The sequence below is a fragment of the Callithrix jacchus genome, chromosome 13 (genome assembly GCF_049354715.1).
Source record: "Callithrix jacchus isolate 240 chromosome 13, calJac240_pri, whole genome shotgun sequence".
In the NCBI taxonomy this organism is placed as follows: domain Eukaryota; kingdom Metazoa; phylum Chordata; class Mammalia; order Primates; family Cebidae; genus Callithrix; species Callithrix jacchus.
In genome coordinates this window covers 96,247,682-96,261,142 of record NC_133514.1, presented here as the reverse complement: position 1 = coordinate 96,261,142, position 13,461 = coordinate 96,247,682, and the positions used below count along the sequence as shown (strand labels likewise).

At 36.0% G+C, this 13,461-nt stretch overlaps 1 protein-coding gene across 5 annotated transcripts in view; it reads right to left on the bottom strand.

The window, feature by feature from the left end:
* The window catches only part of DCC (DCC netrin 1 receptor), a 1,205,330-nt gene that overhangs the window by 482,453 nt on the left and 709,416 nt on the right, over window positions 1-13,461 (bottom strand). For all 5 annotated transcript variants that reach the window (XM_002757246.7, XM_008979838.5, XM_035271116.3 and 2 more), the window contains exons 6-7: window positions 7,481-7,635; window positions 4,772-4,892 (exon numbers count right to left, since the gene is read on the bottom strand). In XM_002757246.7, coding sequence (XP_002757292.2) covers window positions 4,772-4,892; window positions 7,481-7,635 — 276 coding nt within the window. The remainder of the gene's footprint in view (window positions 1-4,771; window positions 4,893-7,480; window positions 7,636-13,461) is intronic.

Below are 13,461 nucleotides of genomic sequence, written 5' to 3'. Positions count from 1 at the left end.
ACAGGCTAAAGCTGAACAGCTGGATAACGCAGGCCCACAATGTACTTCAAAATATATGGTGACCGTTTATTGTCAAAATTTAAACAGAGAAGGCTATGTTCTTCCCACCATGGTCAGCCTCATTGCTTAATTTATATTTATAGCTGGTCTCTCTACCATCTGTGCATGCGGCTTCTGCGGCATCTCTAAGGAATTGGAGTGGCATTATTTGAAGACCTGATTAAACAGCCAGGAAAAAGCAATCTATCATGTGTAAGGGGGAAACGCAAGACAGTCACAATGGTGTCCTGTCACGCTTTTGGATTTTTATCTTCATTTTCTTTTACTTTCTTTTTAATCCAATGCCAAACACAATAAACAACAGCCAAGAGTGTAGAAGGCACTGACAACACTCTACCATCTAGATGGAAAATAAATGAATTATCAAGATTTTCCTAGGCTCTAGTGAGGAGTTAAATGACATTTTTGCTGAGGAGAGCCTTGATGTTTCATGGTCACACAGACCTAAACAAATCAGGGCCCAAGTGAAATACAAGGTACCATGAATTAAAGGCTACCTGTAGAGTTCCTGGTATAAGTGAAACTGAACATCTATAATAGGTTGACTGAATAAGCTGAACTATTGGAAATTAAAAGGAAGTAGCTTTTTATTTTTCTGCTGTCATCCATCTTCAAACACACACTCTCAGCTCTGCCTGCAGAACCCTGATCGTAACTTGGGTCAGTGCTCTGGCCCTGGGGTGAGGTAAGTATTTAAAAAGCCTTATCTTCAGGTATTCAAAAACGAAACAATCAAAACCCCACACAATAACAGCCTCTCCAGTTCCACAACACACAACACGTCAGTGAGAACTAAATCAAAACATTCAACTAATAGTTTAAAATTTCTCTCCAGGGAGGGATAACATGGGGAGAAATGCTGGATATAGTATATACCTAAAGTAAAATGTAAAATAATAATAACAATATAATTAATTAATTAATTAAAAAAATTTCTCTCCATCTCTCAAAACAAGCGTAGACTGTAAATAGAGAAGGGGGGGCAGTAGGACTCCCATCATCTCTGTTTCAGTCTCAGTTCACTTCTCCCTTCTGCTTAGAGCCTCTCCAGTGTCAGAGAGGGAAGGAGGGATTTGGAATAAAGAGACAAAGACTGTTTTTCTCAGCTTGTCCTTTCAAAAGTCCACACTCATGGAAGATACCTACATGTTTCTTTTTTTGTCAAGCAGCTCTTTGAGTTCTTCAGAAAACTTCCACCTTAGAAATGCAGTCACTGGACCCCTCCTGGAGTTGGCCAAGCACTCTCTGGCTGACCTGCACCACCTCCTAGCTCAGCTCCATCCAGGCGCTGTGCCTCTCGTGTCTTGGTTGGGATGGCCTCAGAAGACAGGACCTCTTGAGCAAGGTCCTTTCAAGAAAACTTCAGCCTTGCCTTCTACAAATGGAACTCACATCCTTGTTCGTCTCAAGAGTGGAAATAGGGCTTCTTCCCACTGTTGTCCTCTTTTTTCTCTTCCTTGCATTGTGGACAGCTCCAGGTGGTTTTAGATACTGTGGAGGCTAAAGCAACTCCGTCTTGGAAGTTAATCTACTATGTTTATTGGCTTCTGATTAATCCCTCTTCTGGGAAGTCCTCTAAGATTTCCTGTTTATCTATTGTTCCTGTGTAACAGCGGGTACTCACCATAAATCCTACTATTAGGTGAGAAAACTTTGGTATTACTGTACTTCCATCATCCCACACTTCCCTTCTAAACCACCTCTCTCTCCCCCCTGGTATATAGCCCTGGGTCTGGGGTGTAGTGGCATGGGGATCCACGATGTTTCAGCACTGCCAGAGATACAGATATGGCTCCTGTTCATATGTCCCTGTTAAGTATTTCTAAGAAACTGGATTTGTCAGCCTCTCAGCTTCCTCGGACATCGGGAGCAGGTTTGTATAGACCATGAAACAGAATAAAGTTGCCCATTTCCCATAATTAGTCCTCAGCAACACACACACACACACACACACACACACACACACACACCCCACACACACTCATTCTCTCTCTCTCTCTCTCTCTCTCTCTCAAAGGTTTTCCTGGTGTCTTTACAACTTGGCTTGTATAAGAGAGAAAATACCATGACAACCTCTCATCCTATGAATTCTAGCACTTCAAGGAATCCTCCATCCCTGTGAGCAGTTGTAGGAGATTGTCACTGGGCTTCTTCGGTCAGTGCCAAGTGCTAGGAGGATATATCTTACAACTCCGTTAGAAATATGAAGTCACTTATCTTGCATTGCCCTCAGCTTTATGGCCTTAGCCAAAAAAAAAAAGAAAAAAGTCAAACTTCACTAGAATTCTCTTGTTCTGTGACTTGTGTAGCAGCCAGTATTAGCTTAAAGGCAGCCATACTTTTTTTTTTTTTTTTTACTAATATGGTGCAGTTTTTAAAGTGTGGCTCACATGAGAGACTGATTTTAAAGGTTCCTTTTTTCCTACTCATCCATTACTAGTTCAGTATAAAATAATAGACTTAGTCACACAAATAAAGTTACACTGACACTTAAAGCACATCAAATGGAGGGAAAAGAAGCCCGTCAGAGAAATGTGATCTCCAGCAAAAGTCAATTGCCCCTTTTAATTCCTATATAGTTCCTTTGGCTTTACTTATCTGGGATTGTTCTGTGGTTCTTTTTTAAATTTCAGTCAAGGAAAACGGAGAATGTCATCTTTGTGAGCATTACTGTGAATCCTCAGATAATTGGCTAGAGTGTGCAAAATATAAAGACTTAATAGGCACATTTTAAATGATAAAAGCCAAAAACTACGTCTTATATATTTTTGCTACTTTATATTAAACTTACTTCAGAGAAAGATTAACACAAAAGTGAGCCACGTCAAAAGGAAGAAAATTGGTCCAAAAGAGTTGAAATATACATAACATGATACATTACTTATGGAAGATGTTATTTTGAAGTATCTGGTTCTGTATAAACAACTGTCTTGTCCCTGTTTTAACCTTCTTTAGTACTAATCATTTCGGAGCAGCAGAATGGGTTCTTTTGTTTTTATTTTTGTCTCTCCTCCCAAGAAACTGTGCTGTTATAGAGAAATTACATGACAGGTCTAACATAAATTTATTCTAGTTTTGGTTTTTCTGTGTTTTTGAGACAGAGTCTTGCTCTGTTGCCCAGGTTGTAGTGCAGTAGTGTGATCATAGCTCACTGCAGCTTCAACATCCTGGGCTCAAATGATTGTTCTGCTTCAGCCTTCCAAGTAGCTGGACTACAGGCATGTGCCACTATGCCCAACTAGTTTTTAAATATTTTTGTGTTTTTAGTAGACACACAGTCTTCCCAAGTTGGCCACGTTGGTCTCAATTTCCTGGTCTCAAGCAATCCTCACCCCTCAACGTCCCAAAGAGCTGGGATAGCAGGCATGAGCCACTGTGCCCAGCCTTATTCTAGAATTCTATAATTCACCACTACATTAAACTTCCAAAAGACTATAAAATAAAATGACGTTTTCTGCAATTACAATAAAAAGGAGCAACTCTTCAAGATCTACTTGATATGGCTTGGATCCGTGTCCCCATCCAAATCTCATATTGAATTATAATCCCCAATGCTGGAGGTGGGGCTGATGCGAGGTGATTCGATCATGGGGGAAGATTTCTCTGTTGGTGCTGTTCTCCTGCTAGTGACTGAATTATCAGGAGATCTGGTTATTTAAGACTGTGTAGCACTTCCCCGCCTCTTTCTTCTCTTGCCCCAGCCGCATAAATGCACCTGCTTCCCCTGCGCCTTCTGCCATGACTGCTAGTTTCCTGAGGCATCCCCAGAAGCCCAGTAGATGACCAGCTTCATACTTCCTATACAGCCTGTAGAACCATGACCAATTAAACCTCTTTTCTTTATAAATTACCCAGTCTCAGATATTTCTTTATAGCAGAATAAGAACAAACTAACGCACTATTTAAAAGAAGAGAAGGGCCGGGTGCGGTGGCTCATGCCTGTAATCCCAACACTTTGGGAGGCTGAGGCAGGTGGATCACGAGGTCAAGAGATTGAGACCACCCTGGTCAACATGGTGAAACCCCGTCTCTACTAAAAATATAAAAAATTAGCTGGACATAGTGGCGCGTGCTTGTAATCACAGCTACTCAGGAGGCTGAGGCAGGAGAAGAACCCAGGAGGCGAAGGTTGCAGTGAGCCGAGATTGCGCCATTGCACTCCAGCCTGGGTAACAAGAGCAAAACTCTATCTCAAAAAAAAAAAAAAAAAAAAAGAAGAGAAATCTGGCTATACTCTCAAGTGGTTATATCTATTTCTCTACCAACTTCCACTGATTCAAGACTATATTTAAGAATATATGTATAGTTCTTGTGTATATGTATTTTTAGGTATGTGCCTATATTTATATGCACATTTATAACTAAAATATAAACAAAACATATATTCAATATATATATTATATATTTCATATTTAAATGGAATGTTGGGAAGAAAGGCAGGCTATAAAAAAGGGAGAAGGTAGTAATTTAGTGGTTATTGCCTTGAAAACCAGAGGCCCTATTATTCATGATGACTTTATCTCATTGGAGATAAATATATATGTATAATTTTCTAGCAAGAATATATCCTCAATACGCAAGTATATGCCTTAATTAACTACATAATTTCATATTGCCATATTTGCTTTGAGGGGTAGGGAAAACCATATGGATTTTACAAACAGACTATGGATAATTTTAATTACAGGTACCAAAGCAAATTTCTTCTTACCAGGCTTAGGGACGATGAGCTGTGCACTAGTCTGAGCATTTCCAGCCTCATTTTCAGCTACACATTGATAAAAGCCTTCATCTGACTTCACCACCCCAAGTATCCGTAAGTTGCTTCCTCCCTAGGGAAAAAAAAAGCAGGTGAGATATTTTAAAAAACAAAAAACTCAAGGAGACAAAATGAACTTAGACAAGACCAAAGTTGAATAAAACACCACAGAAGAATCAATAGGAGAGGCCATGAGGTGTCTCAGCCTCACAGACATGTCCTATGCCACTTGGGAAATGTCACACATTCCCAATTTTCTTTTCTGAATTCACAGGCATCAGTTTAACCTAGCTCTGCAATAAAAAAATATGCTGAAAAAAATATACATCATCCTGAATATCTAAATGTGCAGTCAACGGACAAGCCTTTTATTAGGTACAGAAGAAACAAAGATTAGCAGCGAAAGAAATCTCATTCTTTTACTTGTTACTGAAGGAAGTTCAGGTTTAGTAGCTGCCCAGGAAAAACAGAAAAATATGTAAATACTGATAACTACAGATTCTAAAGGACAAGAAATCAAAGTTGGATATTTCCTGGAAGTGCTTGCCCAGAAAAATATCTAAAAATTCTTTAAAAATGTTAATGCCTTTAACGTATACCTTTTTGGGTTTGAAGAGGGGAGTATGGTGAATATTTTATACCTATGTGGTTCTTGTTGTATGGCTGAAATGCTTCACCTTTAAAAATTAAATACAGCAATATTAACTCCTTTTATTTAAAAATTGAGCCACCATGGTTTTCAAGGATGTATGACAAAATGATCTAGAGATAGCGTTTAATTGTACTAACTAAGTTTATCTTCAATATTAGTGTAAGAATTAGTTAAGTAAGTGAAACGTGTTAAATCACTTCCTCTGGAGTCATTAAGAGATAAATATTACCTCATGGGGAATTCTCAAATGTTTTTAGTGTCTTGTAGTCAATTCTTAGCTGATGTAAAATTCTTTGATAAAGCTGACTAACTTTTAATTAACAATTCTCATGTAACTTACTATTTGTGTTCAATGTTATGTGTTTGACAGCCAATGGCTCTCAAATACTGGAGCGTTTGGAGAAATATTTTTAAGCACAATTTAATGCAAACAGAGCACATACCTTACATTTTCTTTCACCTTAAGAAAGAAGAATTTAAATAGGTTGTCTGTAATGAGTCATGCTGGGAGAAAGATTATACTGAAAATGTAGAAAAAGAATGTTGCATTTTATCATGTGTCCTTAAGGGCACTGAACAATTTCCTTTAAGTCCAAGTACCATATATTTTAGGCATATACAACACTTTTTAAGGTGCAGATTGGCAGATCATTTTTAATTCAGTGGTAGTGGAAATAGCATTGCCTTTAAAGGAAATAATGGTTTGCTGTGGCATTTAAAAGTTAAATTTTTATCTTTCTTACTCTATTTCTAACCAATTAAACAAAGCAACTAAAAGTGAAAAATGGTAAGTGATGAGAAAAATGATAAATATATACTTTATGGATTTCTTCTTTAAGAACCTTTATAGTAGGCCAACATGTATGTACACAAAAATTATGAACGTTTCTGAAAGTCGACTGATTGTGGAAAAGGTACTTAACAACAAAGGCCATTGTAATATGATGGAGAGATTGTGTCTGGACTCACAGGATGGCTATGCTCTAGTCTCATACTGTCTAGGAGATCAGGCTTCGTTGACAGCTGTTTGAAAGAGTCATGTCTGCTTCTCAAACATAAGTAGACCTAAAACCCTCTTCTTTAGCTGCAAATTCTTTGCTATTTGAAAAGAACTTCTTATTGTTCTCAGATATTCATATATCTAAAATCAGAACCTCCAATGCTGACCTATACCTCTAGGAGAGTTTTCACAGAGCATTTTGCAAATGAGATAAGCATTCTGCCAGTAACAGCGAAAACTACAATAGTGGAAGGTATTGAGCACTCCCTGTGTACTAGGGCAACAGTTCACTGAATACAGTACCATTACCCCTATTATCTCCCACAATAGGGATAGAAAATGAACTAAAACTTATAAGAAACTATAAAAGTTATTCCTCTTAGCTTCAATTTGTTCCAGTATTCAAAATTACAAAGCAATATGTACTCTGAGTCTTCATGGCCTCTCTATCACCGCAGCCACAAATGCCACCAGCATTCAGTGTCCTCATCACCACATAACACTGCCCTTCTCAACTGCTCATGTAGGATCAGCTGGTCCTATGTGGCAGGGTAGAAAAAATAAGGCGTCTGTATTACCAAGTAAAGACTTTATAATCATAATAGCACATCTTATGAAACTGTACTAAAATGGGTAAAGGTCAAAGAAGAGATTCTTGGCTTAAGTCTAGAATTAGGTTCTAAACTCTTTTCAATAAACCAGGAGTGAAACTGTGAAACTACTCGGCAAGTCTTAGGCTCTCTGTATTTCATTTATTTTTGTCTGCTTATATGTTTTAAAGTCTTGTCTGTAAAACCTGAGGGCTGAACTCTTTGATCACTGTTTTTCAGCTCAAAAATTCTTAGGTCTTAAAAATCATTTACTTTATTTGAATAATTTTCTTAACACACCACAAAAAAATCTCCCACAAGAACTTTTTTTTTTTTTTTTTTTTGTTCAGGAAGAAAAACATGAAAAAAATAGGAAATGATGAATGGGATTGTAAAACAAATATGAAAAAAATAATTACCACTATCTGAAAATAATCACTAGGAATGACCACATCTCCATTCTTCATCCAATTCACAGTGGGCACAGGCTTTCCAGAGACTGTACATTCAAACTCAATATCCATGCTTTCATAGGCATAGAGGTTGGAAGGATGATTTAAAAACCATGGCGGAACTGCAAAGACAGAAAAAAAAGTGAGTGGGGGGGGGGGATGTGAACTTGCATGCTACTGAGTTTAGAACACTTCTCTGGGATAGAAAATAGTTGTAATTCAAATCATTCCCTAAACCCTTAGCTTATTATACAGGAACTATTATAAAACAAATCTTTTGTTCCCCCAAATGTAGTTAAACAGTTTCAGTTAATGGTGTTCTGCCCCAAGGAAAGAAAAAAAGAAACACTTTAAAAAAAAAAAAAAAAAAAAACCATACATAACAAACATTCTGAATCAAGTGTTTGGATCCAACTGACCTACACACTGAAAAGTACGTAAGTCTTTGGAAACTGTTCTAATGAAGCAAAGAAAGGGAAGCTGGTGGAACTGAGACAACCCAGAGTGTAAGATAAGAAAGCTCAGATGCCCTTTAATTCTAGAGTTTCATTAGGATTGAGTTAATGTGATGGACTCATTTTTCTCTTGAAACTGGTTATAGTGATAGGGAACTACAAAATGCATGTGTCGTCTTTATTGTGGCCACATTCTTATTGTCTTAGCCGTTATCTATTGTAGTGTATTACTGTACTGTATTATTATTTTCTCAGCATGGTGTGTGATACACTAATTTAATTCCATTTCTTAATTATCATAACACTAGTTACTCTATGATGGAAATTTGCAATTGAATGAAAATTACAAATATAACACATCTTTGCTAATGAATCTCTCAGGCTTAGTTCCTCAAAACCTAGCCTAGGAGAAAGAAAATTTAAAAAGTAATGTTTATCCTTTTCCATGGGGAAACTTAGAGTGATGTCAGGTTTAAACATTCTTATTGACTGAGAAGCCAGATTAAATTCACAGTGAAGTAGCAGCCATGATCTTGTTTCACCAAGAAAATGGATTCATATTTTTAGCAGCCATTATCAAAGGTAGACTGCTTTTGTCATTTTTGTCATGCTCAATGAGTGATGGGTGCTAATTTTTTGATTAAGTCACAGCCATCAGCACGACTTTCCCGACACCAAAGTGAACTTTCCATCTTTGATGGCCATTGCCTTCTAGAAAAATAGGAAAGCTGGCAAAAACTCCCAGGATTCAAGTCCTGACTTTTCCTGCTGAATGATCTCTCTTTCTCTCTTATTTTCCTGATTAGTAACTAAATATTTGGACCTCTAGCACTAAACGACTTATAAATTCTTTAATCACAAATCAAGTTAATTTAGATGACGTGGCTGGGAAACATTAATGTTCATGGCGTAAAATCCACACAAAATATGTGTCTGAGAGTCATTCTAAACAGAACATGTGATCTTTGTCTACAGGGCTAAAATTATTTATTTATTATTAATGATATTAATATAAGACTTTTTTGATTCCTTAGCCAAATTCACTGACGATAAATCAAAAGATATCAAAAATATTAGTTAAATGTCTCTGAGCAGATATATTAGTTAACTTTATGGAACAGTTCTATTCTGTTGTCTGTTTTTCCAAAGACTTTGGTCAAGTGTTCATTTACTAGTCAATATTCAACATTTACTGAGAGCTGACAATGCACAATTTATTAGTCTAAGCCCTTTACAGTTATTCTTCTCACTCCCACTAGCTGAAGCAGATTCTATTATCCCCACTTTACAAATGGAGGAATTGAAGTACAAGGTGTTTAAATAACTTTCCCAAAATTACACATCTTGTAAATTGTGAAGCCAGACAGTCTGATTCCCTGCCTACGTACTAAACTGATTTGGTATAATTGTCTCTTTTGCCGCTTGAAAATCCTGGTTGAAAGATAATGCAATAATATTTCCAGAGTCTCAGAGATAATGGTGATAAGCAATTTGAACCATTAAATAAAAACACATATTTCTAACCCTCCGCCCCCTTGAAGTTCTTTCTTGGTGCTGTAAAAACTACCTGTGCTGTTTCTGAAATCATTATGTCTACATTAGAGTTTTTTGAAATTTGGGTCACATCCATTAGTATATCTTGAAATTAATAGACTGGGTTGAGACTAAAATTTCAATACATATGTTTACATATATGTACACACACAGAGAGAGAGAGAGAGAGAGAGAGAGAGAGAGAGAGCGCGCGATTAGGAATAGAAAGTATTAAGTACAGAGGGAGAAAAAAGGAGAGAAGAGAATACCAAATTTATATTGAAGAAGAGAAAAGAGAGGCTTCAAGACCAAAATAACAGAGCCAGGTTGGTCTGTGTTTAAATCTCAGGCTCTTCTCTCACCCTAAGTGCCTCTGTTACTATCCTCATCTATAATCTGGAGATAAGAATTGAGATTAATGACAGTTAGTGTTCTTGAATAATAGTGCATAATTGTATGATAAAGAAAACAAATACAAAAATATATCAGAGTGTATCACTGGTAACAAACATAATTATTGTATATAAGTATATGTAAATGCATAAATATATATGATGTGTCTGTGTGTGTGTATGTGTGTGTAGCCTCTTGCTTTTTTCCATTTTGTTATTTCCTGATCCTCCAATTAGTTTTCTATATTTCCAGTGTCAAAAATAATGTGCATACATAACAGAATTTCTTAAAAACAAATGACTGAGTTTAAGTGATTGCTGTTTTCTAATAATTTCATGCAGATTCACTGTTTCTCTAATTTGGGGTGATAGGACTCATTTTTCTGTTTATTACCTTTCAATGGAACTAAATAAAGCAAAGCTGATCACACAGTGAATTTCTAAAACCATCTCTTTTATTGATAAATAAAATAGAGGGATTTCCGATTAACCAAGGGGAAAATCATCTGATTTAACCATATAATTATAGTTGTAATACTGCTAAGTACTACATGAATAGTTCAACAATTACTTCCTGCTTACAAATGTATATATGAGCTTTGATCTATATTTTGTAATCTTATATTTCTTAGGCTTTTAGCATTACACTGGACACCTTGTCTTTTCTGGCTATCTTGGTATCTTTATTTCCATGTTAGATTCTCTAATTTTCACATTCAATGAATGATAAGAAAAAATAAAGAGTGAAGAATGAGGTATCATGACTATTAGGGGAAATAACAGGTATTGGTTATTTTAGAACACCTTTCAGAAATATTATTAAAGTGTATCTTCCTACTTTCTGAGCAAAAGGAATTAAAATACTTACATAACATGGGAGAGTGTCTTAAGAAGGTCTAAATATACAGGCTTGGGTAGTATTAGGAATTAGGTTAAAGCTTTTCTATCTTTCTTTTAAATAATACATCACTGAATAATTGCTTACTTCTTAAACTTACCTTCCACACATGACTTACATATACCCCATGCTTCAATGATACAAAAGACCATTTTTTAATTCTGAGTCATTGTAAATTCTATTTTCTAATCCTGAAATGTTTACTGTTTCACTTTATAATAGACAGTGATGTGGTTTTGCTATATCTCCACCCAAGTCTTATCTTGAGTTATAGTTCCCATAATCCCCACTTGTCATGGGAGGGACCCAGTAGGGAGGTAATTTGGTCATGGAGACAGTTACCTAATGCTATTCTCATGATAGTGAGTGAGTTCTCATGAGATCTGAAGGTTTTTTGTTTTTAGGATCCAGTTCCATTTATTTGTCATATCTCTCTTGTTTTCTTTCATATAGAAAAAAAATCCCCTTTCCTTTATTTTATGACTGACACTTTAAAAAAGTATAGACCAGTTATTGTGCAAAATATCCCTCATTTTGAATTTTTCTGATGCTTCCTCATGATGAGAGTCAAGTTTTAGCACCTTTGGCAGGAATATCTTTACGAGTGATGCTATGTTCTCATTGCTTCCAATCAGAAGGCACATAATTGGTCCCATTACTAACCATGTTCACTTTGATTACCTAGTGATGTCTTCCAGGCATTTCCAATGTATTCTTTTTTCCTTTGTAATAAGTATGTAATGTTAAATTTTTTTCTTTTTATTGCGTTTTAGGATTCGGGGTACATGTGAAGAACATGTAAGATTGTTGCATAGGTAGAAACATGGCAGTGTGATTTGCTGCTTTCCTCCCCATCATCTATATCTGGCATTTCTCCCCATGCTAGCTCTCCCAGTTTTATAAGAGGCTTTTCCCTTTTTCATTCTGAACTTCTCCTTGCTGCCGCCACGTGAAGATGGACATGTTTGCTTTCCCTTCCACTATGACTATAAGTTTCCTGAGGACTCCCCAGCCATGCAGAACAGTTAGTCAATTAAACCTCTTTCCTTTATAAATTACCCAGTCTCCAGTATGTACTTATCAGTAGCATGAGAATGGACTAATACAGACACCTTCCTATCCTTCATGAAGCTACTTCTTCAAGAAGGATCTCCTGAATTTTTCTTGAATTTTTTTTTCCTTTTGGGAACCCTGTGGTGTTTATTTTAATTGATTTGTGGCATTTGACTTGGTTTCTCCTGCACTCTACTTATTTGTGTATATGTTTTACACTTGACATTCGTGTGTGACTTCTCCATGGAAGAGGCTCTATCATGCTACTGTGAAATCGGTATGTAACTTAATATATTTTTGGTGAGTACACTATTCTGCAATGCAGTGGACAGATAAAGTTTACCCAATTTTTCTCTTTTTTGACCTATGTTGGTTTTTATTTTTAAGTGATGAACAGACTAGGATCTAGGATCTTTTTGTCCCATTATAGGATTACTTCCTAGAATTTAGGATTGAGGTATAATCATGTTATAGCATTCACCACTCTGGAGTCCTATACAAATTGATAAAGCCATCTCTAGCTAAAGGGTCATGGGAAATACCATTTTAAAATTATGACAAAACTTTCATTGTCAACTTCAGTTTTCAAAATGTTGTCAGTGAACTGTCATTGTCCACAGAATAAAGGCCAAGTTTTTAACTTTATGTTTAATAACTCAGAGGTTAAAAACTTACCTGCTCAAATCTTATTTCTCATTCCTCTTCTAAAGAAAGCATCTAATTTACCTAAACCAATTCTACCTGCTGTTAAAACATGATATAATAGTTAAAATGGCTCTCTAGGATGACTTAATATAATTGCATTATTTTACAGATCGAAAAACTGACTATAAGAGTGAATATTATTCATCAATGGCCATGGATATATTTCTTCAACATATTTATGGTCATGCATTCCTGTCTGGAATTACATGCCTCAAATAATATATGTTATATTATTCTCCAAGAAGCAACTCACATCTCCCTTTTCCATAATGTTTCATGAAGCTGTGAACTTTTTCTGCTTCTTGTAGTGCTCTACCTCCATGCCCAATTTTTACACCATTTATTATAATAAATTATCTTCCACATATATCACTATTTACCAACCAGATTAAGGTTCTTAAAGACGGAGTCTGAAGCATATGTTTGTTTGTTTTTTAAATCCCTTTGCACATTGTATAACTCCCCACTTCCTCCTACTTCTGTGGAAGGACTCATTTCACTATTTAAGCTTTTTGGTTGGCAGCAATTTCCTAATGACCAATAAAAGTATCATGAATTTTTATCAAATTGTTCCATTTACATAGTATTAGCCCATTTCTGAGAAAAGCTTAGTACACATGTCCATTGTTTCAAGAATTTCAGGGAAGATACTGATTTCAGTTATACTTTCCTTCGTTGGATAAAATCCATGACCAGAAATAAAATGTTCACATTTCCATCAGATCTGGGTTTCCTAGGATCTTTGCAAGTAATTCTAGTATGTACATAAAGAATTATTTTTATGGAAGTCTGAGAGAAGGAATCCCAACAACAAAAAAATGACCAATAAGAGATAGAAACGTAGAAAAAATATAATTTTTTTAAAAAGTCCATCATATTTAGACATGCATTATACATGAGAAAGACCTCCAG